The sequence below is a fragment of the Pristis pectinata genome, chromosome 1, assembly GCF_009764475.1.
Source record: "Pristis pectinata isolate sPriPec2 chromosome 1, sPriPec2.1.pri, whole genome shotgun sequence".
NCBI classification, from domain to species: domain Eukaryota; kingdom Metazoa; phylum Chordata; class Chondrichthyes; order Rhinopristiformes; family Pristidae; genus Pristis; species Pristis pectinata.
Genome location: NC_067405.1, coordinates 33320911 through 33347817, shown reverse-complemented (window position 1 = coordinate 33347817; position 26907 = coordinate 33320911). Strand labels below are relative to the sequence as shown.

The following is a 26907-nucleotide window of genomic DNA, read 5'->3' as shown; positions in this document are numbered from 1 at the left end:
ACAATGAATTGTCCCGTCATTCAGAATATCGCAGATATAGTGGAGACACAAGAGACTGCAGATGCTGGGATCTGGAGCAAAAATCAAGCTGCTGGAGGAACGCAACGGGTCAGGCAGCATCTGTGGAGGCAAAGGGATAGTCGACGATTTGGGGCTGACAGATGCTGCCTGACCCGTTGCGTTCCTCCAGCAGCTTGTTTTTTTATTACAGATATAAGATGTATTGGCCTTGAAATCACTCAAAATATTTGATTTCAATAAAGAAGTTTATCAAACATTTTGATGTGCATATGAGTACTCAATGCATTGCAATTTCTCACAATAGATGTATGTTATTTCCATTTGTTATGGTGAATCTACTGACCATTTTTGGGATGACACTTTTTCAGACAAATTTTGAATAATAACACTTTTAAATAAGTTATATTTCAGGCATGTATTTATTTGACTAATAACTCCAAATCTGCAATTAAATCTGTAATATTTATGCTTCTAATAGATCAAATCTGCTCTACTGAAAATAAATGTGACCTTTTACCTTGAATTTTATGTCCAATGACTTGTCCCCCACAACTTTTGAATCACGATTTGATTTAAGTTCAGTTCATAGGTTTGTTTTGGAAGTTTGATCTCCAGTTTCCAATGTAGAGAAGTTTATGAACTGTGACATTTATTGCGATTTAGCATAAAAAGTTTCCTAATTCTTTTACATGTTTTCAATAAATTAACAGAAAAAATAAGTTTCTTCAGAATGAATAAAATCTTGCACTTAAACAGATTTAAAATATATGCTGATAATTGAATTACCCAATGAAGTTTATTATCCGGACAGATGATGGGATTCATATATTTTGCTGTTTTCTCTCAATGAATCACAGAGAAACTTTTTTTTCCAGATTTAGAAGCCCACATGTGTTTCGTTTTGCAAACTGAGGGACGTAGACACTCGCCAACTGAGTGTTATTCCCAAAAAGAGACGGGAGTAAGTTTTGTTCCATGAATTGCACCGTTTGATTTAAAAAAAGTGGCTGATTTGTCGCCGTTGGGTTTTTTTTGGTGGAAATTTGATTTGTTGACGTTTGAAAACCTTCCTTCTGGGCGGCCCCGCAAAGAGCCTTGTAGTTGGAGTTTAAAGGCAAGTTCAGAACAGCTGGCACCAGACCCGCCTCCAGTAAAGTCCCTCCAAGGCACCCCAAGCCCGGGCAGCATGAGTCCCTCACGTGTGCCTGCAATGATCTTTATACTGAGACTACACGATGGAACTAAAAAGCGCAGATAGATCGGTCGCTGTTTTTCGGTAGGATTCTCCATGCTCGGATCCCTGGAAGGAGAATGGACTGCTGGAGGGTCTTAACCCCAACATCTGTCTTGGTTCTAGCTTCCGGTAAGTGAAGAAATAATACACCATCAGGATTTAAGAGGGTAGGGATCGTAAATCAGAGCAAGCGCAGCTTTTTCCAGCTTTAACAACTACTTAACTCATAAAGTGTAACTCTCAGCATTTTTAACAAACACGTCCACTCTAAATCAGAATGCTGGATTATAGTGTTTACCGACATAGACATCAAATTTTCATCATTCTGATCACTGAGACCAGATTTTTCACCGAGTGCCTCAAATATTCTCAACACAGCTTCTGCATGTAATAGATCCCGGCAACGGCTGCCTTTTATTTAGTTCAATCGGTATCTCAGAGAGGAGGGAAAACAAAGGAAAAGTCTCCGTTTAGAATGACTGCCTAGTTTTTAATAGAATCGTTTCAGTGACCACATTTGCTGAAGTTCCGCCTGCGGCTGGGAACATTGAGCCAGTTTTAAATTTGCTCATTTTGACGAATATTCTTTAATGTCAGATTAATATAAGCAGAAATCCGTGTTTGCGCACACTTTAACTTTTACAGTTAAATAAAAGTAGTGCGATCAGTAGTACTGATTACGCGTTAGCACAGAGTAAATTGCTTCCCGGCAAGCGCCCAGTCACTCGAAGTATGTTATGAGATCCCAGGGGAACTCAATGGGAAGGCATAAACTTCAAAATATTGCTTTAACCAAGCCTAATTTTAAATTCACCGACCTTAATTGGTTATGCAAACTACTGGAAACAAAATATTCAAATTACGATTTAAAGAACAAGAGATCTACAGATCTTTTAAAAAATCAATTTATAATTTTACGCTGGAAAAAAATAGGTTCTGAGGACATTTTCTGCACGGTGTAAGTCACCAATCCTGAACCCGTGGTCCTTGCTCGCCAGGGAGAGCTGAAGTAACGGAATGTCGAAAGAAGTCACTGAACAAAGTAGCTAAAATTTAACTTTAGTTCGGTATTTACTAAAATATCAGAATGGTTTATTATTGTTGGTTTCTTTGGATTTGGACAAAAGGTTGACAAATCCTGGCAATATGGTCTCAATTGTTGCAACGTTTCATTAAGTAGGGACCTTCGAATCAGAAAGCTAATTGTTCGTTCTATCTTTGTGCTCTTTCGGACCCTTTCCCATTCTCTTTCTCCGCAAAGTATCCAACTAGTCTACATATTTATCATACGACTAAATATTTTCATCAGTTTGCTCCCACTGAGCTAAATGAACGTTTTTTTTCCACAGACTTAAAATATTAGGTGTAAATAATTCATTCTTTATGGAGTATTTAACTCATGCCTTTCTCAAATTACAGTCGGATCTCCATAGCCTCTGTGTCGTACAAATAACATCACTTATTTTAATTATTATTTGAGACGATTATATACTTAATATTATACAACTATTTAATAAACAATGTTGACATCCGAAGAGTTATTCAAGGTGCAATGCAGGAAATGAGGGGCACATAGATATATAATATGCTTTTATTTGTGTTCGTTCCTATTTCCCCCCTCCCCCCGAAGTTTGCTTTCTTCCAGATCTTCCCCTCTGCTTTTTAACTTCCATGTCAAACCAAAGTATTGTTTTTCATCATTAATTGAAAATGTTTCCCCATACATAGACTGCGTACTTGCCCACTTCTTTTCCCAGGACTGGTTCCAACTTCTTTATTGGGCAATAGGCATATTGATCTAGAAAATAGACTTGGACGTTTTGTAGAAAGCCTCCCCTTTATCCTCCAAATGCAATTACCTCTAGCTGTATCTATGTTGGATAATTAACATTCTCCATTTGTTATTTCTGCATACTTCAACATATTGTTGTGAAATATCTATGGTTTTTAGGGGAGTTCATCACTGGAAAATGCATTATGGTTAAGACACATTTTGAAATGCAAAAATAATATGCATATTTCATTCAACAAGATGTCTTTGAAACTTCTCATCAGGGAGGAGGATAAGATTTCTAACAATAAATTACTAGAATATGATAAAGCACAGCACTGAGGTTATGCTAATCATGGTTCAGCTCTAACTGGCTGGGCAGGTTGTTAGGTTGAATGACTATGGTTAGCAGAGCAAGTATTTTATAAGAGCTCATGGATGGCAGAAGAAAGGAGGCCAACAATGAAAACACTACAAGGACAAAGCTGTAGAACATGAATTTTGAATTTTAATGGAACAAGGCCACCAAAAGGCAGCAGAGATTTGCTGAAATGCAGAAGAAGGGTTGAAGTTCTCAGAGCTGCAGAATCATGCCAATGTGGAGGCAAGATTAGACAGAAGGATTGGCAATGTCCACAGATTGTCCGAGGGAACAACGAGTCCACAGATTGGGTTAACCATACTCCAGCCTGTTGTCTGGTTGTTTCCAAACCTGCACATATTCAGTACTATAGCCTTCCAGACCCGTGACATACTATAATTATGAATGCTTTTTAATGCCTTGATAGTATTTATTTATTTACAGTTTACTCAGGTACTTATCTTACTAATTACCTGGTATAGTTTAATGTGGGAATCAAGATGGTAGATTTATTTAGGCCAAAATTATTAATCACAAACTCTGCTATTCATGAGCATCTCTGAAACATATCCCTCATGAATAATGAGGAATGAGTGCATTATTTGGAAAAAACTGACTTAGTTACTACCTACATATTTGCAGTTACATATTTACCCACATTTATCTGATCTTAGCATCAGGTTCACTTTCCTGCCTGTTTCCCCATTATCATTAGTTCTCATACAGATTAAAAATCAATATCAACTTTGAATACATTCAATAATTTAGCCTCCACAGGCTCTATAATAATGAGATTTTCAAAGATTCATGACACTCCTAGAGAAGAAATTCCTTCTCCTATCTTAAATGGACATCCTATTACACTGAAACCATAAACCCAGTTTTAGATTCATCCATGAGGGGAAACATCCTCTCAGCATCCATTCTGTTAAGCCCTCTCAGAATCTTCTAACCTTCAGTAAGATCACTCCTCATTCTCCTAAACTCTAATGAGTATAGGCCCAAGCTTCTCAATCTTTCTGCATGCCAATGCTTCACCCCCAGAATCAATCTAGAAAATAGAACAGTACAGCACAGTATGGGCCCTTCGGCCCACGATGTTGTGCCGACCTGTATAAACCTACTCCATGATCAATCTAACCTTTCCCTCCTACACAGCCCATAACCCTCCATTTTTATTGCATTCATGTGCCATAGTGAATGAAAATAAAAAATAACTACAGATGCTGGAAACTGAAATAAAACCAGAAAATGATGGAGATCTGTGGAAAGAAAATCAGTTAACATTTCAGGTCCTTAAACCTTTGTCAGAATTGATAGTTATAATGTCATGCTTGGGACAGCAGAGGGTGCAATGCCAATCATTTAACCTCATCTCTTCTCACCATCCGGGGACACAAACACACTTTCCAGATAAAGCAGCAAATCACTTGCACTTACTCCAAGTGAGTGTACTGCATTCAGTGTCCACAATGTCTCCTCGCTGTTGGAGAAATTAAATGGAGATTGCATGATTGCTTTGCAGGGCACCTGTATTCAGTCTGCAGGAGTGACCCTGAGCTTCCAGTTGCCTGTTATTTGAATTCCCCACCCTACTTCCAATCTGATCTTTCTGTCTGTGGCCTCCTGCGCTGTTAAAATGAGGCCCAACATATTTGAGAAAGAGCGCCTTATCTTCCATCTGGGTATGTTGCAGCCTCCCACACTCAGTACTGAATCCTTCACCTTCAGCTAATTCAATCTTTGTTTCTGTTTGACAGTTTGAACTGGCCATTTGCCTGTCATCATTTTGGCTCAGTTTTTCTCTCTCCATATGGATAGTCTGGCTTGCTGAGTGAGTCCCATTGCCTAGAACAACAAATAACACAGAGCATAATGAGCTCCTAATTGCTACTTTTAGACATTTGGTCTCACCCTATCGGAGGTATTCCATTTGTTTTGCCCATCCCCACCCCACCCTACCTTTTCTAATAGAAAACTAACTTATCTTCTGTCCTTCCCAGTTTTGCAAAAGGATCCTGCACCTGAAACATTAGCTGTTTCTTTTTCCACAAATGTTACCTGAACTCCTGCATGTTTCCAGCATTTTCTGTTTTTACATCAACGCAGTGAATCTTTTCTGAACTGCTTCTAGTATGAGTATATCCCTCCTTAAACTACACTTACCTAATGCCATAAATAACCAATAATAAAGACAGAACTATCAAGAATTAATATTGGAGTTTAACCCTTTCCTGACCACTGACCCAATACTCTCTCCATCCTGCTCGAGGTGTAGTGGAAAATGCTGAAACCCAACTGGGTCTCTTCTGAAAGTTTGATATGATTTTAGAAGGAAAATGGTATTTCATTTTCAACATTGGGTGATATTACAAAGATAACAGAATGTTAAAAAGCAGAAAACAAAGGGTTTTTGAATCCAAGATGACTTTTTTTGTGCACTTGGTTCTTAAGGAAGTTATGATTTCACTCCTCAGTGTTTACTTTGTACATGCTCTGTTTCGATTATGTGATGACATTTTAGGTTTCTTTTCTCTAAATGTAATCATCTCTTTTATTTATAAACCCTGATTATGTTTAATTGATCCAGTAGTCTAATAGTTAAATAGTTTAATGAGAAAATCATTACAGATATAGCAATTGATAATCCACTGCTATGCACCTTTCCTCACAGTTGATTATTGAAGAGACACACTTCCATATATTCTGGCAAATTTTGCTAATGAGAATCAGTGTGCAATTGTTGAGGAAGTAAGTAGTTCTATAATACAAAACCCAAGTCAAATAGTGCTAGCTATTTAAATAGCTAGGTTTAATATTCCTTCAACATAGTAAAGATCTCTGATTGAATTAGGAGTGGAACCCAAAACTGTGTAGTCGATGTAGTTAAATAGAATTTTGACAAAGGAGTGGTCTTTGTTTGCTGTATTTATCAAGGATAGACATGGTTTAGGCATGACTTTATCATTTTATCAATGAAATGTTTTCTCAGAAACTAGCTAAAATCAAGAATTATTAAATGTCCCACTGGCAAACAAGTTGAGCTACTGAATTTGCTGTCGTGTTTGGAATTGTTTCAGATTCAGCATATTGTCCAATTCTTAGTTATTATACCCTTCCTTTGACTTAAGATATCGCTAGAAGACTGGTTATCTGTTGTGTAGCAGTGTACTTGAAAGCTGCCACTGATGTAGAACTGACAATATGACACTGAAGCCAATGAAAATGGTTGTAAACATAAACCCTACTGATGATCCATTCTTCACACTCTTCTAGCATTACTTTTGATGTTAGTTCAAGTAAAAGTGATCCCAGATATATTTATTAAAAACATATGTAATCTGTTTACCAAATATATATAGCCTGAAAGCTAAGAACATTTGCCAGCACTAATCAGCAAATATTTAAGAAAAGCACATAAGATTTACAGATGTACTTAAGGCACATGTGGGATTAATTACTGAAATCCAGTGAAAAAGTTTCATCACAAGAATGTACCTTTAATTTTGGGTATATTGTTTTTAATCAACTATGTACAGATTTCCATGTCAACATAAAATTAGGTTTCATTTGAATCAACAGGATGGTCTCCAAATGGTCATCAGAGTAATTGTTATTGAGAAAATTGCAGTATCATGGCAGATTACAAGACCTATGACCATTTAAGTTTGTGTTAACTCTGTTAGCAGCTATCCAGTTAGTTTCTCTCTCCCAGTGTTTCTCCATATCCCTGTACTTTCATTCTTAATCAAATATTTATCTAATTTTCTTTCCAAGGCTAACAATGAAGCCATATCCACCAACCAATAGGCAATATGTTCCAAATCCTAACCATTTGGAATTTTCTTTGTTTCATATTTTTTGTCTCGTATGTCCTTAATCTACACTAATAAAAATAGAAAATGCTGAAAGCTCAGCAGGTCAGGCATGCTTGTGATGAAAGAAAAACAGTTAATGTTGACTGTTTTTCTTTCATTGACTACTTGCTCTTTCCACAGATGCTGCTGACCTGCTGAGTTCTTCCATCATTTTCTGTTTTCATTTCATATTTCCAGCATCAGCATTTTGATTTTCCTTAATCTACACCTCTGATTCTCAACCTTTCAGCATTGAAAATTGTTTACTTTTATTTAAATCGCCAGTGATTTAAATCTGTCAATCACATCATGTCCAGTTTATCCATGTAATTTTAATCCCTTTCCCCAGAATCAAAGCCATCAGGTCCTTCCTAAAGTGAGGTGCCAAAACTGGACATATTATTCCAGTTGGGCCTCTTTATACTAAGTACCTTCCTGGGTTGACTCTCAATTACCAAACTGCAAATATTCCTTTCAGCAAGAGCACATTGAGTTCAGTAAGACATAAAGCATGAGCTTTTGTTCCCCCTTGCACAGTTAACCCATAGACTGGTAAATCAGAAGTCAACTGTATATGTCTTTTTATTGACTTCTCAGTTCACTTTCAAAGGCCTATGCACAAGCCCTTTGAATATTGTATGACATAGTGTGTATTGTCTTTCTTCATTCTTCCTACCAAAGTATATCATGTCGCTTCTCTTTGAGAATTTCATCTGTCATGTTCTACTAGCTTGTCTATGTTTCTGTGAAATCAATTACTAGCTTCGAATTCATCAAGAGAGGAGAACTCCCTCCCTATGGCACCATCAGTCTTCATCTCCAGAATCAAATCTGTTGAATTTTAAATTCAAAAATCCATTCAGGCCCCTGTATTATGCTTTGAAGAGCTTTTTCTAATTTTGAAAGTACTATGACCAGGAATTTCTGTTGGTTTGTGGTGACATTTCCAAACAAATCACCCAAAAATTGGCAAACCAGTGCACATGATTGAGAAATTTTAAACATAAATTACTTCCAAAGCAAATGGAGTTTCCAGATTCATTTTCAGTATTATAAAGAACAATGCTATGGAAGCCAAACAGATCTAATCACTTAGCATGGTAAGTTTCCTGCTAATTTGTAGGCCTTTGAAAATGTTAAATTTATGCCAAATGTTATCTTAGGTGCATGGGCACAAACAGGCACTTCTAAAAAATTTTACATATTATTTACAAGAAGTTGACTTCAGAAGGCCAAATAGTTCTGTAGATTTTTTAACAAGTCATTTTCAGTTATTTAAAATTAGTTTTATCACAAGTAGTAGACCAACTAATTTGATCAATATGCTTTTTTTTTGTGTGCTACATGCCTCTATTTATAAAGTGTAAATAAAACTATACCAGATTACTATTTTCAAATATAGTAAGGAACAATTTTTAAAGCAAAGTTCTTTTTAAAGGAAAAAAGTTCCAAAGCTGCTGTTGGTTCATGGAAACACTTACAGCTTGAAATATGCAAATGGATGTGAGCAGAATCTTAAGCAAATAACTTACTTCTGAAAACTGGAGCAATTTTCCACACAATTAATGCCAGGGTCATCTATTGTGCTCAAATGAAAATTCTTGGACTGTGTGTTTATAATAATATATCTTAGCCTATGAATCCCATTCTAGCTTCTCAGAATAACTTAGACAGAAGCAGAAATCTCATTTGGAGCTGATTTGGCAGGTTCTATTTTGTACCTGATACTTCCCGGATATCCTACTCGATGTTAAATAGGAGATTAATATACAGCTCACATATCCTGAACTACACAATGACTAGTGGTCAGTGAATCAGCTCAGCTCAGGGAAATAACCTTGTGCTGGAGAGAAATGCTAGTTTAGTGAAGATGCATCAGATTGAAAGGAAAACTGAAATTTCTTAATTCTTTCTTATACTCAAGTGCCTATTTTGTCTTTTGTTTAGTCAGAGAGTCAGACAGCATGTAAACAAGCCCTTTGGCCCAACCGGTCCATGCCGACCAAGATGCCCATCTAAGCTGGTCGCAGTTGCCCACATTTGGCCCATATCCCTCTAACTCTTTCCTATCCATGTCTGTCTCCAAGTACCTTTTAAATGATGTTAATGTATCTTCCTCAGTCACTTCCACTGGTAGCTCATTCCATACTATGGACCACCCTCCGGGTGAAAAAATTGCCCTCAGGTTCCTATTAAATCTCTTCCCTCTCACCTTAAACCTATGCCCTTTAATTCTTGATTCTCAACTTTGGGAAAAAGACTGTGTGCATTCACCCTATCTATGCCCTTCATGATTTTATACACCTCCATAAGATCACCTCTCAGTCTTCTACACTCCAATGAAAAAAGTCCTTGTCTGCTCAATCTCTCTCTATAAATCAGTCCCTCAAATCCTGGTAACATCCCCATAAATCTTTTCTGCACTATTTCCAGCTTAATGGTATTTTTTCTATTGCAGGGTGACTAATACTGAACACAATATTCCAAATGTGGCCCTCACAAATATCTTGTACAACTGCAACATAACATCCCAACTTCTATATTCACTGCCCTAACTGATGAAGGCCAGTGTGCCAAAGGCCTTCTTCATCACCGTTTTTCTTGTCCTAATTTGTTTTTCCTTTCTCTATTACTGCCTCCCACTGTCTCTACAGTCCCATCACTCCTAGATCTTTCTTTCTGCATCCTCATACTGCCGATTCTCAACTGTATCTCCTCTCTCCTTCATATGAGGTTATTTATATGTCACCCAAGAAATAAGTCTGTGATCTAGGATTGTTCTTTTTTTTGGTTATAATTCTTAATCCAGAGCCATTGATAACCCACCAGCCTCCAGCTCCATCTGGGTCAACCTTACCCAATAGCCTATCACTTTCTCCCTCCTTCTTACTGCTTGCCAATCTGAGAAGACAAGCAGAAGAGAACAAGAAGATAAAATGAAAGAACAAATAAGTCAATTGGCAGAGAAATAAGGAACATGGACACAAATAATGGAGAAAACATGTCTTCTGATTTATCACGAGTAATGTCACCAGAGATCTGGCACCTGCATTAAATCTGGACAATGTGTTTTGTGTACAAATCACATTCTGGCATCATACTTGGTAAAATACACATCTGTAATTTTCTTGGGTAGATTAGCTCAAATTTCATAATTAGTTTGTGGAGTTAAAGTAGATTATATAGTCATTTTTACTTTTATATTTAAAATCTTACTATTGCTTCCAGAAAAAAAAGTTTGGGCTTGGAAAGCAGAATAATAGCAATATGTAAAATGCTGAAAAATACACAAAATAAAGAGTTAAAATTGAAAGCTTTTTAGGACAGCCTAACCCAGCTTTCTCAGAAAATAAATTTCATACTTCCAGCACTTGTAGGAGAAAGTGTGAAAGATTTGCACATTAGTAGCACCTTTCATGACCTTTGGACCTGCCAAAGTGTGGAACAGTCAGAGTTCAAGGGGCTGGATTCATGGAGGATGCTTCCTCTGGCTATGGAGTCTCTAGAACCAGGTGTCACAGTCTCAAGATGCAGGGGAGATATTTAGAAATTTCTTCACTCATACCATTGGGCATCCATGGAATTCTCCAACATGTAAGGCTGTGGAGGCTGAATATACTTAAAAAGCAGTTAGATAGACTCCTAGACACAAAGCACATCAAGGGATATGGAGAAACTGGGAATATAGTATTAAAGTTAGAGGATTAGCCATGATTGCATTGAATGGCAGATGAGATTCGAAAGGGTGAATGGCCTACACCTATTTTTCTGTTTCTATGAAGTACTTTTTTATGTAGGCATTGTCCTAATGTAGGAGAGCCAGTCGTAAAATAGCACAATTTGAGAGAGGAGTCATTTTAACTTGGGAAGGTCTGATTTACCTCACAGAAATGAGTGGTAAGACATCCTGTCATCTTTTCCTGCAGAGTTCACCAGCCACTTCTTTAAATGAGGACTTCTTTCAGCCATGGAAGACACATGCAGGAACTACCTTGCTTTAGGACCTAAATGTTCTTTTACAGGAACAGTAGTGATCTGCTCACTAATTCTCAATCAGGCACAGAAAACATTGGCTTGAACAGAATGATGTGTTTTTGAAAAAGTTTGTGCCTTGCCTGTTTTGGGCACAGGTTTAAAATCTGCTGCCAGTTTCTTCCAGTAGTTCTCTACTCAGTGTTGTTACAAGCTGTGCTTTTATGTACTCTTGGGTTTGTCCATTAAAAAATAATGGTGAAATTCTCAATAAACCTTCAGTTTAAATTGTAACCAACTGTTGTCTCTTTGTACTTTCAGGACAACCCCTTATCATGTTGAGTTAGCACATTCCAGGGTTATTGTTCAGTTTTATGCTTTATTTGGTGATATGCTAGCTTCTGTGCAATATGGCCACCTTCTGATGGTACACCATGAATGGTACAAAGTACAAGTGATACATTAAAGTGTTAATGATCCATATGCAATATGTCAGTCTAATGCACAGTGCACTTAAAGATTTTTATTATGATGCCCCTTATGGGCCCCTTTGGTACGTGCCCTGTTAAAAATTTATAGTCTAATGATTCCCTCATGTTGGGAACTCTGCTGGATAGGGACAGCACACCACCTCCAGTTCTTGACATTCACTGGAACCTCTAGGTATGTTTGCAGCATTAGCTGAATAGCATACTCTTTCCTCTGCAGACATACAATGGCATCACAATGTCACTAAAAGAATATAATTCATATGTAGATAGGGAACCTTTAAAAAAATATCTATTTTAACTTTTTGTCAGTTAATGTGAACCTTTAGTTTGATCCGTCTCATAGGCAGATGAATGATTCTAAAATTTATAAACTTTGGGGGAGGAACTTAGTCTGTGAAGAATAAATATTACCTTTTGTCTATAATCAAACTGCATGGTAAATCCTTTCAGTCTGCAGAATTTAAAAATAAACTCAAGAAAGCCACATATACACAATGATAAGTGCATCCAACTAATATCAGAAAGTTGTTTTTGTAAGTTTAGAAGGTGTTTATGAATGAATTGAGAATGAACCAGCAGATTTCACTTTTCATCAATGTCTTTCTAGAACACATCTGGATATGGACCTAGAGCCAACCACCCCTCTTTGTTTCTACCTTCTCAACATCTTTCCTGCACACAGCAATGCTTCATTTATTTGGTTCATTCTTTCCATTAAGCTTAGTCTCATCTGTCTGCCTTGTTTTTTCCTTCCAACGTTTATGTGACAAGTTATTTTCCATTATTTGGCACTTTTCTAATGAATTGCAAAGTCGGTTTGGAATTCATTATGGCAATGATCCAATCTCCAGAGGTGAGGAATATTATGACCATATGGGTCACATTCACTCCTCTTCCAATTGTGTAATAAACTTATTGTTGACTGATAGTGTTAAACCTGACTTCATGGTATTGCATTAATTTTAACATAACAATGCTCAGCAATGAAATTTGATATAGTGGGATCAAAAATTTATAAATAATTATTGCTATTCCAAAATTATTGTTATAGACACTGTTTGTGGTTTTCATGATAAATTGAAATGAATTGTAGAATATGATTCCAAAATATCAGCAGAGTGAGAGAGAATACCATAATTGGTCTAAGAAAATTTGAGTAACTGAGGCCAAGTTACACCCACTATTCTTTCTCTAGCATAACTCAAGTAGTAAGCTATCCACATGTATCTGGCATAATTGCACTGAAGTTAGCTGCTCTTTCTTCAGTTTCTGTTAACTTACATATGTTGTTTGCATGCCAGAAAAGTCCTTCCCTTTGAATTTGGTGCTTGTGCCAAATAATAGATGGGATATAACTTTGACCTGCTGGTTGTTGTCAGAAAAAATGGCTCTCCAAATATATACATGCTGCTGCACAGAAAAAAATGTGAAAATGTTCCTTATAAGACAAATGAAGGGATAGCTTTGCAACTACTAACATTGAGTTTCCATAAGCTAAGATGTGTTCAAAAAGCACCCTGTATTGTGTGGCATTTTTAAAGTAGCAAAATATTGCAACACACTCTACAAGAGCATTGGCTTATTGTGCCAGTATTTGGTTGGAGGAAGTTTCTGCTCAGCCATGTTAGGATAAACAATGGACAATTCAGAGACAGTGGTGGTGTCAACACTGGTAGTGAAGTAAAGCCAGGTACCACCTGCAAACACATTCATAATGATGCCGGACTAGAAATTGAATCCACGTACATGTTTTTCATCTGGAAATTGCACATAAAAGTGATTTTCCCAGGTAATGTTGTGCTAGTGATCATTTCCAGATGAAATTACACCTATTGGGAAATTGGCCAAGGCTCTTCCCTATGCAATTCACATTAGCGGGACTGATGTTTCCCTGACATCATCTGTGCATCTAATGACATCACAGGTTGTGCTCATGTCCTCCCATTCTGACATAAATTGGGGCTTTTGGGTGCAACCTACTGCCTTCATTGAATACACATAAAGGAACTAGGAGCATATCATACTGTGATTGGCAATGAAATGTCAATTTAAGTGCACCTACTATGACATCGATGGCTTGCACACAGCATCTGCTAATCTCAGGTTTCAATGCTCAGGATAAGAGAAACATAATCTCTGGTTGTTCAATCGTTGATTGCAGCCTCTTTATACACTTCACATTTAACTTACATGCTGTGATCCTTGGTTCCTTGATCATTCACATTTTGCAGTGGCATGGAACTTCTTGCAGTACGGGACAGATCATAAATGTGGGAGATGGGGTAGCCATACACACAGGAGATTAACATCTATTCCCAATCCCATATTTTCCCTCACCTCTGTGGTAGCCTTTTACACACTGGTCTGTGATTGCTACTCTGATGCACCTCCCAATTATGAGCGAGGCAGTGGCACAGCTATTGTGTGCCCTTAAAATCATGGAGTCATACAGCACAGAAAGAGGCCCTTTGGCCCACCATGTCAATGCTGACCATTAATTGCTCATCTACACTAATTCCAGTTACTAGCACATGTTCCATAGCCTTATATGTCTTGGCAATTCAAGTACTCCTGTTGATCCTTCTTAAATGTGAGAAGCCTGCTTCAAGTGTCCACTCAAGTGTTCCAGATTCCAACTATCCTCTGAGTGAAAAAAATTCTTCCCCAGGTACCCTCTAAACCTCTCCCCCTTTACCCTAAACCAATGTCCTCTTGATACAACTGTCATGGGAAAAAGTTTTCACCTGTCTATGCCTCTCATATGTTTGTATATGTTAGGCTCCCAACAGGAACTGCAGACAGAGTGATTCTGTGTGCAAGCTGCTGTATGTTTTTGATGGGTTTTTTTGGCCAATTTCACAATTGCACGTTTAGTGCACCAAGAAAGGGTGAAATTTAATTTCTAGATGGTTGACTTTTGAATAATGCCACTGAGAGGCAGCTCCTGCATGAGAAATAGGTGGGAAGCAAGGAGGCAAGGAGGACATTCTTATGGACCATCAGAGATAACAGTGCATGAGTATGAAGAGAAGTCATTGCAGGAGAACCTCTGGCTATGACTGGATGGATTACCAAACCATGTGAGCACAGTCTCAGTTAATAGGATGTTGGAAGAAAGGCATCATCGAACAGTGTGGCATGAGAAGGAAGAGAAAGAATAGTTTACCTTTGTCCCAGTTACAGAGGATGTTACTTGTATATCTGATAACTGCCATATCAGAATCGTGCCAAAGGCCTGATCAGAGTGATTAAAACAAATTTATTTGAGAAGTGAAAACTAAATTCGTTATGATTGTACTTCAGCATTTACATGGGATTTGAGTAGTTGCACTTATTTCATCCAGGCTTTCAACCCAGAAAACATACATCATTTTCCCATATTATTCTTTCAACATAAAAGGACCCCATTTGGCCCATCGAGTCAATGCTATCTCTCAGCTATCCCATCAATCTCATACCCCATTCGCAATCTATTCCCTCTCACATGCCCAAATACTCCACCCTGATTCTCCTACCACCCACCTACACTAGGAGTAATGTGCAGTAGCTAATTCACCTACCAATAAGGATGCCTTTGGGATGTGGGAGGAAACCAGAACACCCAATGGAAACCCATGCAGTCACAGTAAGAACATACATACTCCACATCATCAGCATAAGAAATCGATATCAAACCCAGGTCACTAGTGCCATGAAGCTTCAGTGTGACCCACTAAGCCACTTTGCTGCCCGTCCTCAATCTGTTTTCACCCTGTAATGCTCTGACATCTGGAGCGTTCAGGACATTGAGAGCAGAAAGCACAGAAGAAGCTTGTTTGATCTGTTGGGTTTATGCTGACTCTTTGGAGTGCTGTTAACTTTAGTCCCACTTCCCAGGATTACCTCCATTACCCTTCAGCCCAGTCCTCTTCATGCCCACTTGTCTTTTGGAAGTTCCAATGGAGTCCTTTTCAAACAACGTATCCAGATCTTAACAACCTTCTGTCTAGAACAAAGTCCCCTCACTTCCCCTCTATTACCCTTGCCAATAACGTCATACCTATAGTCTCTGCTTGTTGACCCAATGCTTGGGAGAAAAGGCCTCCAGGTTTATTAAAATATTTCATAATTTTGAATACTTCTATTTACTCCTCCCTTAAGCGCATTTGCCGTGTGTAGAAAAACCTCCAAGCTCTTTACATTTCCAAGTCCTTCATCCCTGGCATTGTACACAATAATCTAGCTGAGGCTTAACCAGTGACTTCCTATTTAAAAAGCCAGTGTTTCTATTTAAATGGCTTCCTTAACCCACCTTATCAGCTTGCCCTGCCAACTTCAATGATTTATGATGTTCATTTCCTGGTCTTTTATCGCTTGTGCCTTCCAAAGCCATCACCCGTTTAGATTACACCACTCCATGTTGTTTATCGAAGTGTTTCTCAAAATGTTACACATTTGCATTAAATTGCATCTGCCATGAGTCTACCCATTTGCAGTTGTTTAGTAGACAAATAATAACAACCTAATAAAACATATTGCAGCTTGCAGCTATTTTTCTAAGAAAGACTTAGCTCCTTTTAAAGTGTATACATGTGCCAGGATTCCCATGAGATTTAAAGTCTGTATCATAATACAGTGGAGCATTGTAAGGTTGAACTAATTGGCACTTCTAACAATGCTGATGCAGAAGGTCCTTTTATTTTGAGTTTTGAAAGTCAGATAAAATGGTGATATGTCATTTAAATTTAGCCTTATGCATGACCCCAGGTAGCGGGAAGTAATGGTTTGCTGGTATCTATGGAAACAGACTGAATAAGTTGGCAGTTTCTTCTGTTAAAAAACACTCGCAGGATGTTTGTCATTTGTTTCTTCCTAGTGTGTGACTTTTTTCCCTTTTCCATTTCCCTTTCTCCTTCCCCACATGGCATTTTTATTATATAGTCTGCTTAGTACAAACTGTATAACAGCAAGTACATTTTATAAACTGACGCCTGAAAAATAAAAAAAAAGCAATATGGCATCTGTGGCTTCCCAGCGTAATGCCTGTGCACTGCAGTATAATGTTATTTAAAGATCAAAATAGCTTAGACTTTCTAAAGAAAATGGTGGGTTTAGTTGAGCCATTCAGATGAGAGCAGTATGTGTGTTTGAGTCCATGATAATATTGGTCAGAGTGTGTCCCTGTGCTCGGAGTGTGTGTGATTTGCATTTGTGTATCAAGTTGCATGTCTGTGTGCGCGTGTGGGTGCGTGTGTGTATTTTGAGTGTGCACTTATTCTGTGCAGCAGAATCTTGTCTCCAGTCTTGGACCTCCTTGCCATTGGACCAAGACCTCATTCTGTGAAATCTGTGTGGTAGCGATGTACAACCCTAACCCCACATTAAAAAACTTCATACCTAGATGTCTTCCAGTCCCCAGAATTGGGATGGAAGCAAGTCATCCTTAATCCTGAGGAACTTCCCAAGAAGGACACTCCTAGATTTGATCAACCTAATACTGTATTGACTGAGGTAGAGAAAAAAATAAACATGGCCCTGTTCAACCCCAATGAACAAGAAGGACTCTCAAATTAAGCGGCCCATGAACGTTCATCTCCATCCTTTGTTTGCTTCATGATGACATGTAAGCCATGATCCTAACCAATGGGTCGACAGCAGAGCCAATCTCAGTGAAGATTGGTGTCAAACAAGACAACATCATTGCCCTGACATTTTTTTCAATCTTCACCCAATGCTTCACCTCACCTCAGACAAACTTCCAATGAAAGTAGAGGTTGTTTTCAGAACTGACGGGAAACTACTCAATCTATAGTGATTTCACTGCAGAACCAAGGTCACCCAAACCTTAGAGGCTGAACGGCAGGATACAGACAATGTTTGAGTTTGTCTGTGCTCCAAGACCAAGCTCCAAGCCATTGTCAACTTGTTCACTGAAGCATGTGAGAGGCTGAGCTTTGCACTTAACAAGACAAATGTCCTCTACCAACTAACATCTCTGGAGTGCTACACCATCCCTCCAACAGTAAAGGTTTATGGTGAGACCTTGGAAATTGTGGATTACTTCTCTTATCTCGGGAACTACCTCTCAGCAAAGGCAGACATTGATGATGAAATTCACCAGCCACTTCAATGTGCCAGCTTAGACTTTGATCGATTGGTGAAGATTAAGATGTCAGATTTCATACAAAACCCATGGTCTACCAGGTGGCAGTGATCCTTGCTCTCCTATATGCTTCTGGGGCACAAGAAAGATACTACCAGCAATTTCTGCAAAATTCTCCAAATTTACTGGAAGGATAAGTGGATTAACATCAGTGTCCTCTCCTGACGAACATCCCCAGCATTGATTAAACTAGCAAAATTCTGTTGTGCTCCCCATGTTGATACCATGCCTGGGAACGAGAGGACAATGAGAGAGAAGAATTTCTGAGGTGTTTTAAAGATAACTTCTTTGATCAGTATGGTTCAGTCCAGAAAGAATGAAGGCAGTGCTGAATGTAATTATGTGAATGAGCTGAGCCAAGTGGGAGTACTGTTAATGAAGGAGCAATGAGAACACAAACCAACACTTTCTCAGGCAATCGGGGGTGTATAACGTGCATGACTTTGGCAACATTTTCCCCACGTCAAGACAAAGTAAGGAACCTTGGATGAAAATGGTGCCCTGAAGAAAATGGAAGAGAGCATTTCTAAAAATTTGCAAAACACAATATCCCCCTGTTATCTGTTATTGCCAACTCAAATGATTTGGCACAGTTCCTCTTAAGAACTAACAGGACTTGGAATTAACTTAACCACAGGAAATAACTCAAATAAAACAACTTTAGCCTGTCAGTTTATATGCAGACCTGAAATGACCACAATTCCCAAACAGAATGTTGTTGTAGAGTATAGAACAAGATAAAGGAAATAAGACGGGCTGAAATTATTCCAGTGACATCTTCCAGTCAATGCCCAGCCAAGTTTCCATTGTCTCAAACACAAACATTCTGATTTGCTTTTAAGTTTATAGAAATTCATGAATCTTTTGTATATGTCATCTTCATAACCCAAAAATTACCATCAGCTTATAAATTTGTACAGGCTTTAAGTCAGAAAATTGCTTTATGGGTTTGTGATGACCATTACACTTGTACTGCATGACAGCCACGTTATGGTCGATAAGGTCTGCAGGTAATATGATCCACAAATATGAGCTAAAAGAAGTAATGTCAAAAATATCATCTTTAGGAATCATGCAGTAAAAATGCCAATTCTTAATTTGAAAAACATGCATTATTACAGGAAGAGTTTCTCACATGCTGAATATTATAAGAGGACTACTATAGTTTCATACAGTATGAAAGACAGGAAGTTCCCAACTATGAGATTGTTTTTCTAGGTTTCTTTTGACTTCATTTCCTGAAGGAAAGTAAGCAACAGGAGAAAAGGGCTGCCAGGAATTTTAGTGGTACCATGGTATACTGTCCAGACCTACCATTAATTGGCATATCCAACCTGAGGACTTGACCCTGAGACCATAGAGAAAAAAAATTAAAAGATTCGTCCCAACATTCTCTGGTATTTTCCTTGTTAAGAAGGTACTTGGACTAATTTGTAATTCGTTCATACGGGTAGTGTGATGGGGTAGCAATTAAGTTACCTGTCTGGCAGCCAGGGTTTGGACCATTGATCCAGAGACACAAATTCAAATCCTACCATGGCAGCTGGTGTATTCAAATAATTAAATGAATCTGGAATTAAGAATTTACCCTAACAGTGATCATTAAACTACCAAAAAGTCATTAAAAAAATCTGGTTCAGTAATGTCCTTCAGGGAAGAAAACTTAAACAAACTTACCAGGTCTAGTCAATACGTGATTCCAGACCCACCAATATGGTTGACTCTTATATGCTTCCTCAGTCAGGGGGAAGTAGGGATGGGTGGTAAATGCTGGAATTTCCAGTGACCTCTACGTTCTGTGACCAGATAATAAAAGAAGTAATAGTAACATATATATTTCACTTGTATGTAAATTGCAATTTGTTCTGCATTATGTTCATTAATTTGAATCAATGCTTGATTTAAAATAGAAGAGTATCCACTGTGTTAAATGTTTGAATTAACCACATTGATTGCAGTATCTGCCCTGAAGTGAACACCAGCTTACAAGACATTTTTGAGCTTGCAAACACTATGAACAATGTTCCACAGTTCCCTAAAAAAATGTTGATCAGCTTTTTCCCATGATAAACATGATAATATTGAAAATGGGTTATGGAGAGCTGATTTTTTTCTATTGTACTAATGTTGACTTGCTTCCAATTTTATTCATGAATCACAAGCATATTTTTAATGTGGCTCATGCTATTCAGGAAATTATATAGTTGGTACCTTGTGTGATGCATGAAATCTTCTTCTTAGGCAGTTCCTTGGGATGGAAGATTACTTGCTTCCATTCTAATTCAGGGGAGTGGAAGTTATCTGTGTGAAACTTCTTTTAACATGGAGTAACCATTGCACACCAACCACCACATGGGCTTGGAAGAGCGAGGTCTTGATGGTCAGTTCTCGTCTACTGCTGATTTGATGCCATTCCTGTCAAAATGATTTGTGATGATTCAGTTAACACATTGGGTGAGATGCCAATCAAAGGGGTTGCTTTATCTTGGTCGTGTCAAGATATTTGAGTTTGGATGGAACTGCACCCAATTAGGCAAATGGAGAGATCCAGGTTATCTGAAAGAAGAAAGGCACGAAGATAGGGTCATTGTGAGAGAAGAGGACAGGGGAAACATAAATGCTTACGCAATCTATAGCTTGTAAATCAAAAGAATTTGTGGATAACAGGGAAGAGGGTTATGAGAAGAACAATTAGATATCAGCATACTTTTGTCTTCAGTGATCTCTGCACCATCTCGAACCATGGACACTGTATAGGCCAAAATGCTCTTTCAAGCTGCTGAATCAATGGACACAGACTAGTCCCTTACTGTTCTGTTGTTGCTCATGGAATTTATACACCATCTTCTCCTTCAAGAGTGAAGGAGATATGTTAATAATTATCCTAAATATCTTCCAAGGTTAAATAGCTGACCATGTGTGGAAAATAGGAAATGTGAACACAAGGCTTGAAATAGTGGCAGGTCTGTGAGTGTGATAGGGCAAATTGATATTAGGCCCTGATTTTTGGAAGTTGTTGATGGGGGTGTATAGCTTGGAGCACTGTGTGAGGTTAATGATATGGTGGTTGAGAGGCGGGACTTGATACTGTCATTGTTAATCTTGGTCATGAGTATTAAGTTCTTACATTTCTTGCAGCAATGCATTTGTGACTTTGGTGCATCATTAAAGCATTGACCTCTAACAAGACCTCACTACGGATCTTGACGGTATCTTGGGTCCCTGTGAGTAGAGGACTTTGTCAGATAAGCTGTCCAAAGTAATGTTGGAAAACTAGGTTAACCATTTTTGCCTGTGCTTTGCCATGATTTCCATCAATCTTCCCAAATCTATGCAATATCTTCCACCACTGTCCACTCTCCATGGCCATGCGCAGCTATAATTGACTTCAGCTGCTGCTTTCTGCTTTTGAAGTTGGACATCATAGGTATTCACTGGCTGGATGATCCAACCTTCATGATGAGGTGGAAGAATGACATTTGCATCTTTAGTGTTGGTTAATTGTGCAATAAAATCTTAGTGCACATTTTCCGGTGTTATCTAATTTAATGCTCTTTTTTTTTAGCTCCCAGTGAGTGAGCCAAATTTTAGTAGTCACCTTGGGTTTTTTTCTCCCACTATAAAAGACATTTGGAACATTTTGGACCAATATACCTGGGAATGGCGCATGGGAGATAACCTCTGGCTTTACATTATCAAGCTTGGCTTTTCCCACAGCTATCTTAGTAGCTGGCATGCCATCTGTTTAAAAGGATGAAGTCCCCAGAGTAGGGCAACCATGGAAAATGAAGACTCAGTGAGGCAAACATTTTTAGCAGCTTATACTTAAACAGCTAAATGTATACAGTAGAAATGCAAAACAAATATGTCAGTAATTAGCACGGATGTGACATCATACTATTGAAGTACATTTTGGCAACATTTACAAATATACCAGCAACAGCACTCAGATTTGTTAGAACCACAATCATAGGAGCTGCATACATTTCATAGGGTTTGCAAATTGCAGATGACGAATTCATGTTTTGAGGGACTTGGGGATATACGTTAGTTGTATATTCTCCTGTCATCTTTCTCCTATTCTGATATTTTATGCCACCCCTCAACTTAAATCTTCTGTCTCCACCTAAGTTGACCCTCCTTCCCCAATCTGACCCCCCCTGTCTTCCCTTCCCCTTCTCCCTCCCTTATTACAAACACCGTTCACTCCTTTCTCTCCCTCACTCTGTTCCTTCTTCCCTGCTCCAAACTACTCTTCCCTCATTCCAAACCCCTTCCTACATTTCCCTCTCTCCCCTTCCTTAAAATTCCTCTCTATCCCATTCCCCGCCTCTGCTTCCCTCAGCCCTTGGTCTAAACTCTTCCCTTCTCTCCCATTCTGTCTCTTCACCCTCTCTCTCTGCCACTCCAACCTGCACTTCATTCATCCTCTCCCTTTGCTTTTCACTCCCCATGGCTTTAAACTGATGTCCTCTCTCCAACTAATCTCCCTACAAAAAATGGCTAATGACATGGACTCAGATCCCCTTGGACACTGATGACAGACTGCAGCTAGGTGCGTGTTATCAATTATCATGCAAGCGTGCACAGCTCTGGAGATCTGAAGAGCCATTGTGGCAGCAGTGACTTGGCTTTCCCCACAGCTATCCTGGTAGCTGGCATGCCATCTGTTCAAAGAAATGAAGTGCGTGGAATAGGATGACCATGGAGAAGAAGGCAGAGTGAGGCAGACGTTTTTATCAGCTGATAATTAAACTGCCACGTGTATACAGTAGAAATGCAAAACAGATTTCCAAGTAATTACCACAGATGTGACGTCATATTATTGAAGTCACCTGAAGTCTTTGGAGTCCTGACAATGAATTACCATAGATCAAATTCAGAATTAAATGCAGAAAATTTTGGAAACACTCAGCAGGTCAGACAGCCTCTGTGGAAAGAGAAACAGAGTTAATGTTTGAGGTTGATTGGGGAAAAAAAGAGAAAAATGAAGGGTCATCAACCTAAAACATTAACCCTGTTATACAGCACCATACACATTTTAACTAAGCACCCACTTCCACATTGGAAAGAATGGACCCCATGCTGTGTGCCTGCCAAATTGGTGCCAATCTCCTTGGCATAGAATGCAGGCTTTCTGGCAGGCTTCCCAATGCACTGAGCATGCCCTTGTGAACACCAATGGGTGATATTGGGCACCTTCTGCATCTGCTCTATTTCAGTCCTTATATTGCATAGTGGAATTTATAGGTGCTTCATGATACGCAGACACATCTGGCATTACCCTCTGAACTATTCATAGAGTCTGAACTGGTAGCTATGACATTGAAATTAAGAAGGTTCATCACTACCTTCTGGTTGCTTCCCACTGTCTGGCCATGTTGCAGTTCATGAAATAAGAAAAGGCGTGAGTGTAAGGCTATGGTACAGGGAAGGAGAGAAAGTAAGAGGTGCATGCTAATACCATCTGCATCCTAACAGTCAGAAGAGATTTTGGGTTGACAGAAAGGCAGAGGTGGAAAGGATTAGCTACAAGGATTCTATCATCTTCAATATATTCAGACTTGTTGGTGGCCACGGTGTCTGCACGGGCAGGCCAGTAATGGCCAACATGTTCTCTACCATGGGTGGTTAGAGCATATAAGCATGGCTGTTCCCGCCATTTAGCTCTGTCTGTCTCTTGGAGTGTGCCATCTTCTCCAACAAGGGACAGGAAAGTGTAATATTGAGTTCAGTAATGTTATTGGGCGATATGGTTGTTGTAATTGAATAGCTGGTTGTGGGTATAAAGTGTTAGAGAAACTAATAGCAGCATTAAATGTGTGAAAGTGGAGTGGAAGCTTCATGAGAGGTAATTGTTGGTAGACAAATGACCTAAATGTGGTAAAGAGGACACCATCTCAAGCTAGAGCTACCATTGGTGGGACATTTGTCAGGGAGCATCTGTGGCAGCACATCTCAGTACTTGGGGCTACAGAGCTGTACTGATCCTCAGCACTATCTGTTCCCACATGCCTTCTTTCTTTGTGTCAGAAGGGCCTCCTGGCCATTTGTAGGTATCAGACATCTCTCCTACTTTCCACAGCATTCATCAAGGCCTCAGTGTATCTTCCCATAGTCTTGGAGCCCACTCTCTTTGTGTTGTACCATTCCTCATACTTTCACTTATAGAATACTCATCACACTTGATTGCACCTCCCATGAAGAGTGCAGCAAGCTAGATTTGGTAATGTACCTATGTATACAGATATTAAGAGTAGGGTTAGGCTACTCAGCCCCTTGACCCTGCTCAGCTGTTTTATGACATCATGCTGATCTAATGGTAACCTCAACTCTGCACTCCTGTCTAGCTGCAGAGCAGTAACCTCTTGCTTATGGAGTACCTATACACCTTTGCCTTAAAAACATTCAAAGGTTCTGCTTTCACCATCCTTTGAAGAAGAGAGTTCCAAAGACTTACAACTTTCTGAAATAAACAAAAGTCTCATTGTCTCTTCTTAAATGGGCTATGCCTTATTTTTAAACAGTGACCTCTGGTTCTAGATTCTCCCACAAGCGCGAACTCTTTTCCATATGCAACCTGTAATATTCCTCAGGATCTTATACATTTCAATCAAGCCCCTCCGCGCCCCCCCTTCTAAACTTCAGCTGATATAATCCTAGCCTGTCCAATCTTTCCTCAGAGCACAACCCACTCTGTCCAGGTATTGGTTTAGTGAACCTTCTCTGAACTGTTTCCAACACATAAATGTTGTTTCATATATAAGAAGACCAACACTCTTTATTGTAGTTCAATGCTCTGCATGGCTGAATCTGATTTCCTTACTTTTGTATTCACTACCCTTAACAATAAAGTTACATTCCACAAGCTTTCCAAATTAAATGCAGTACCTGTTTATGAATATTTTGTGAATCATGCACATCACTGTATTGGCCAGTTTTAACTGCTGCAAACCACGCACTCACTTTCTCCCCCTGCCCCTGCCCTCTACTCACCTAATGAAACATTCAACCAATGAAGAGAATAGTTTGGACTCTGTAATCTTTATAATGAGCATGCACATTGTCTGCATTACACTGATTGGGTGCAGTTAATTGTACATTATAATCCCATGACTATTTCAAAGCTAACAAATATCACTCCGGTGATATTAATGAAGAATTGTTTGAATATTACTTTACAAAAATATTTAACCTGTGAAAAAAAGTTATGGCAATATCACTTATCATTTTGCTATAGATTAATAAGTATTTTAGTAAATTTATATATTTAACAATGCAGTAATTAGGAAATTTGTTTCTAATAGCAATACAGTTGAAAGTAAATGCAGACACTTTTGACTCAAATAAATTAACTTATTTGTCACTTAATATATATAAGTATTGGGCCGACAAGTCTTAGAGTTTTGGTTTAAGCAACGAGTATGTTTATATAAACTTTGGCAACAATCCTATTTCATGTTATTATTTCGAAACATAATCCACGATTAGATTTGGCTTATGAAAGAAAGGCATGAGTTCAATTTTACTTGGGAAGATGAACTGTTTTTAATCAGTTTTATTTCACTCTAGCACTGTCTCATCCAAAGTTTTTGAAGTTTATATTTTGATGTTTTGGATTTGCCTCAGTAACATCTGGAACTTTTTCATAAATGCACAATCATTCTTTTTATGTTTGTGCAGCTTTATTAAATCATTGAAGGCTTAATTTGCAATGCATCATCTGGATTTAATTAGAGTTAATATGAAAGATGTGGCAGTCAGAATGTAGCGGTAGGGGTGGGGGAGGGATTGGGACATTTTACTCCAAGAAGTTAATGTTCCTTCTGACAAAAGATTATAATCTAATTTAGTCAATCTTACTCTCTTATACTGCTTCAAGTTCTTCTTAGAAACCGCTGATGCAAAACTGTGTCTGATTCCCTCACAGGAACTGGACTGAACCAAGCAAAGCTCAAGTAGAGTCATAAAGGCAAATGCGGTCAAAGGAGGTTGAGTTGGTGTTCTCCAATAGTGTGAAATCAGCTCACAGCAAATCAGCTATCTGCTTTACGTTATGCTAATTTTCTTTTACTTTGAAGTCATTGCAAATAGCCAGTTTGTTTTGTAAAGAGCCCAATGATCTTTTCCATTGACTTAAATGTAAAAGAAAATGTGGGCACTTTACATAATGGGATGGTTATTTGCTATAAGCCCATTTTGTATTCTTGGCACAAGGCAAGTTTTATGCCCAAGTGTTTTAATAGCCATAACAGATTAGCACATATGGAATGTAAGCAAGTTTTTATTCTTTAAACGATGGATTTCTACTGAGGAATTGCTGGGGTTTCTGGTGTGTTTAATAGCTCAAATGGTTTTTGATGATGATGTAGTTTATATCTTCTCTTTCTCCTCAAAGTGCCTGTAGTTTGATTGGATTGGAAGTTCATTTTCTTAATGTCGGGTGAATCCATAGAATTCAAAGTGAAAAGCTCTGCATTATAAACTGCTGGATAAGTACTATAAAGTTTGAATTGATTTGAGTAGATGATTTCGAATAACTGAAGACTCTAAAACATTCCCAGTTAACTTTAGAAATTTATGTTTTTCCAATATGTTTGCTGTCTGCTTTTTTATAATTTACATTCTACTTAATCACCTTCTATTCAGTCTTTTCCTACATTTCCTTCCCTCTCCACTTCTCCCTCCTGCACCTCTGCTTCTGAGGTTAGGGGCAGGTGTAACTATCATTGTTACCTCTATGCTTGTCAGTTTTTGTATTTCAGACTCTTGTTCATATTTATGGACTGCAATTGTGAACGTTTAAATGCAAATAAATATCATTGAGGTTTTTCTGCAAAATGATGCAAGCCCTGTAAAACATCTTGGTAAATAAAGCAGAAGCTCCCAAACTGTGCCATGTTTACCCCCGGAGCAGGGGTCATACCCTGCTTGGCAGGGTCAGCTTGATTGTTGCCCTTGCTTGGACCAGCGATGCTAGCTCAAGGCTGTCGTTGCTGCTGACGCAACAGCTGTTCCTCACCAATGGATATCAATAGAGTTAGGCATGCAGTTATTA

At 38.5% G+C, this 26907-nt stretch overlaps 1 protein-coding gene across 1 annotated transcript in view; it reads left to right on the top strand.

The window, feature by feature from the left end:
* Positions 1 to 1205: 1205 nt before the first annotated feature.
* tgfbr2l (transforming growth factor beta receptor-like) overlaps positions 1206 to 26907 on the top strand; it is a 60716-nt gene continuing 35014 nt past the window's right edge. Inside the window, 1 exon segment of the mRNA XM_052028197.1 lies at positions 1206 to 1384. Coding sequence (XP_051884157.1) covers positions 1333 to 1384 — 52 coding nt within the window. The 5' untranslated portion in view covers positions 1206 to 1332.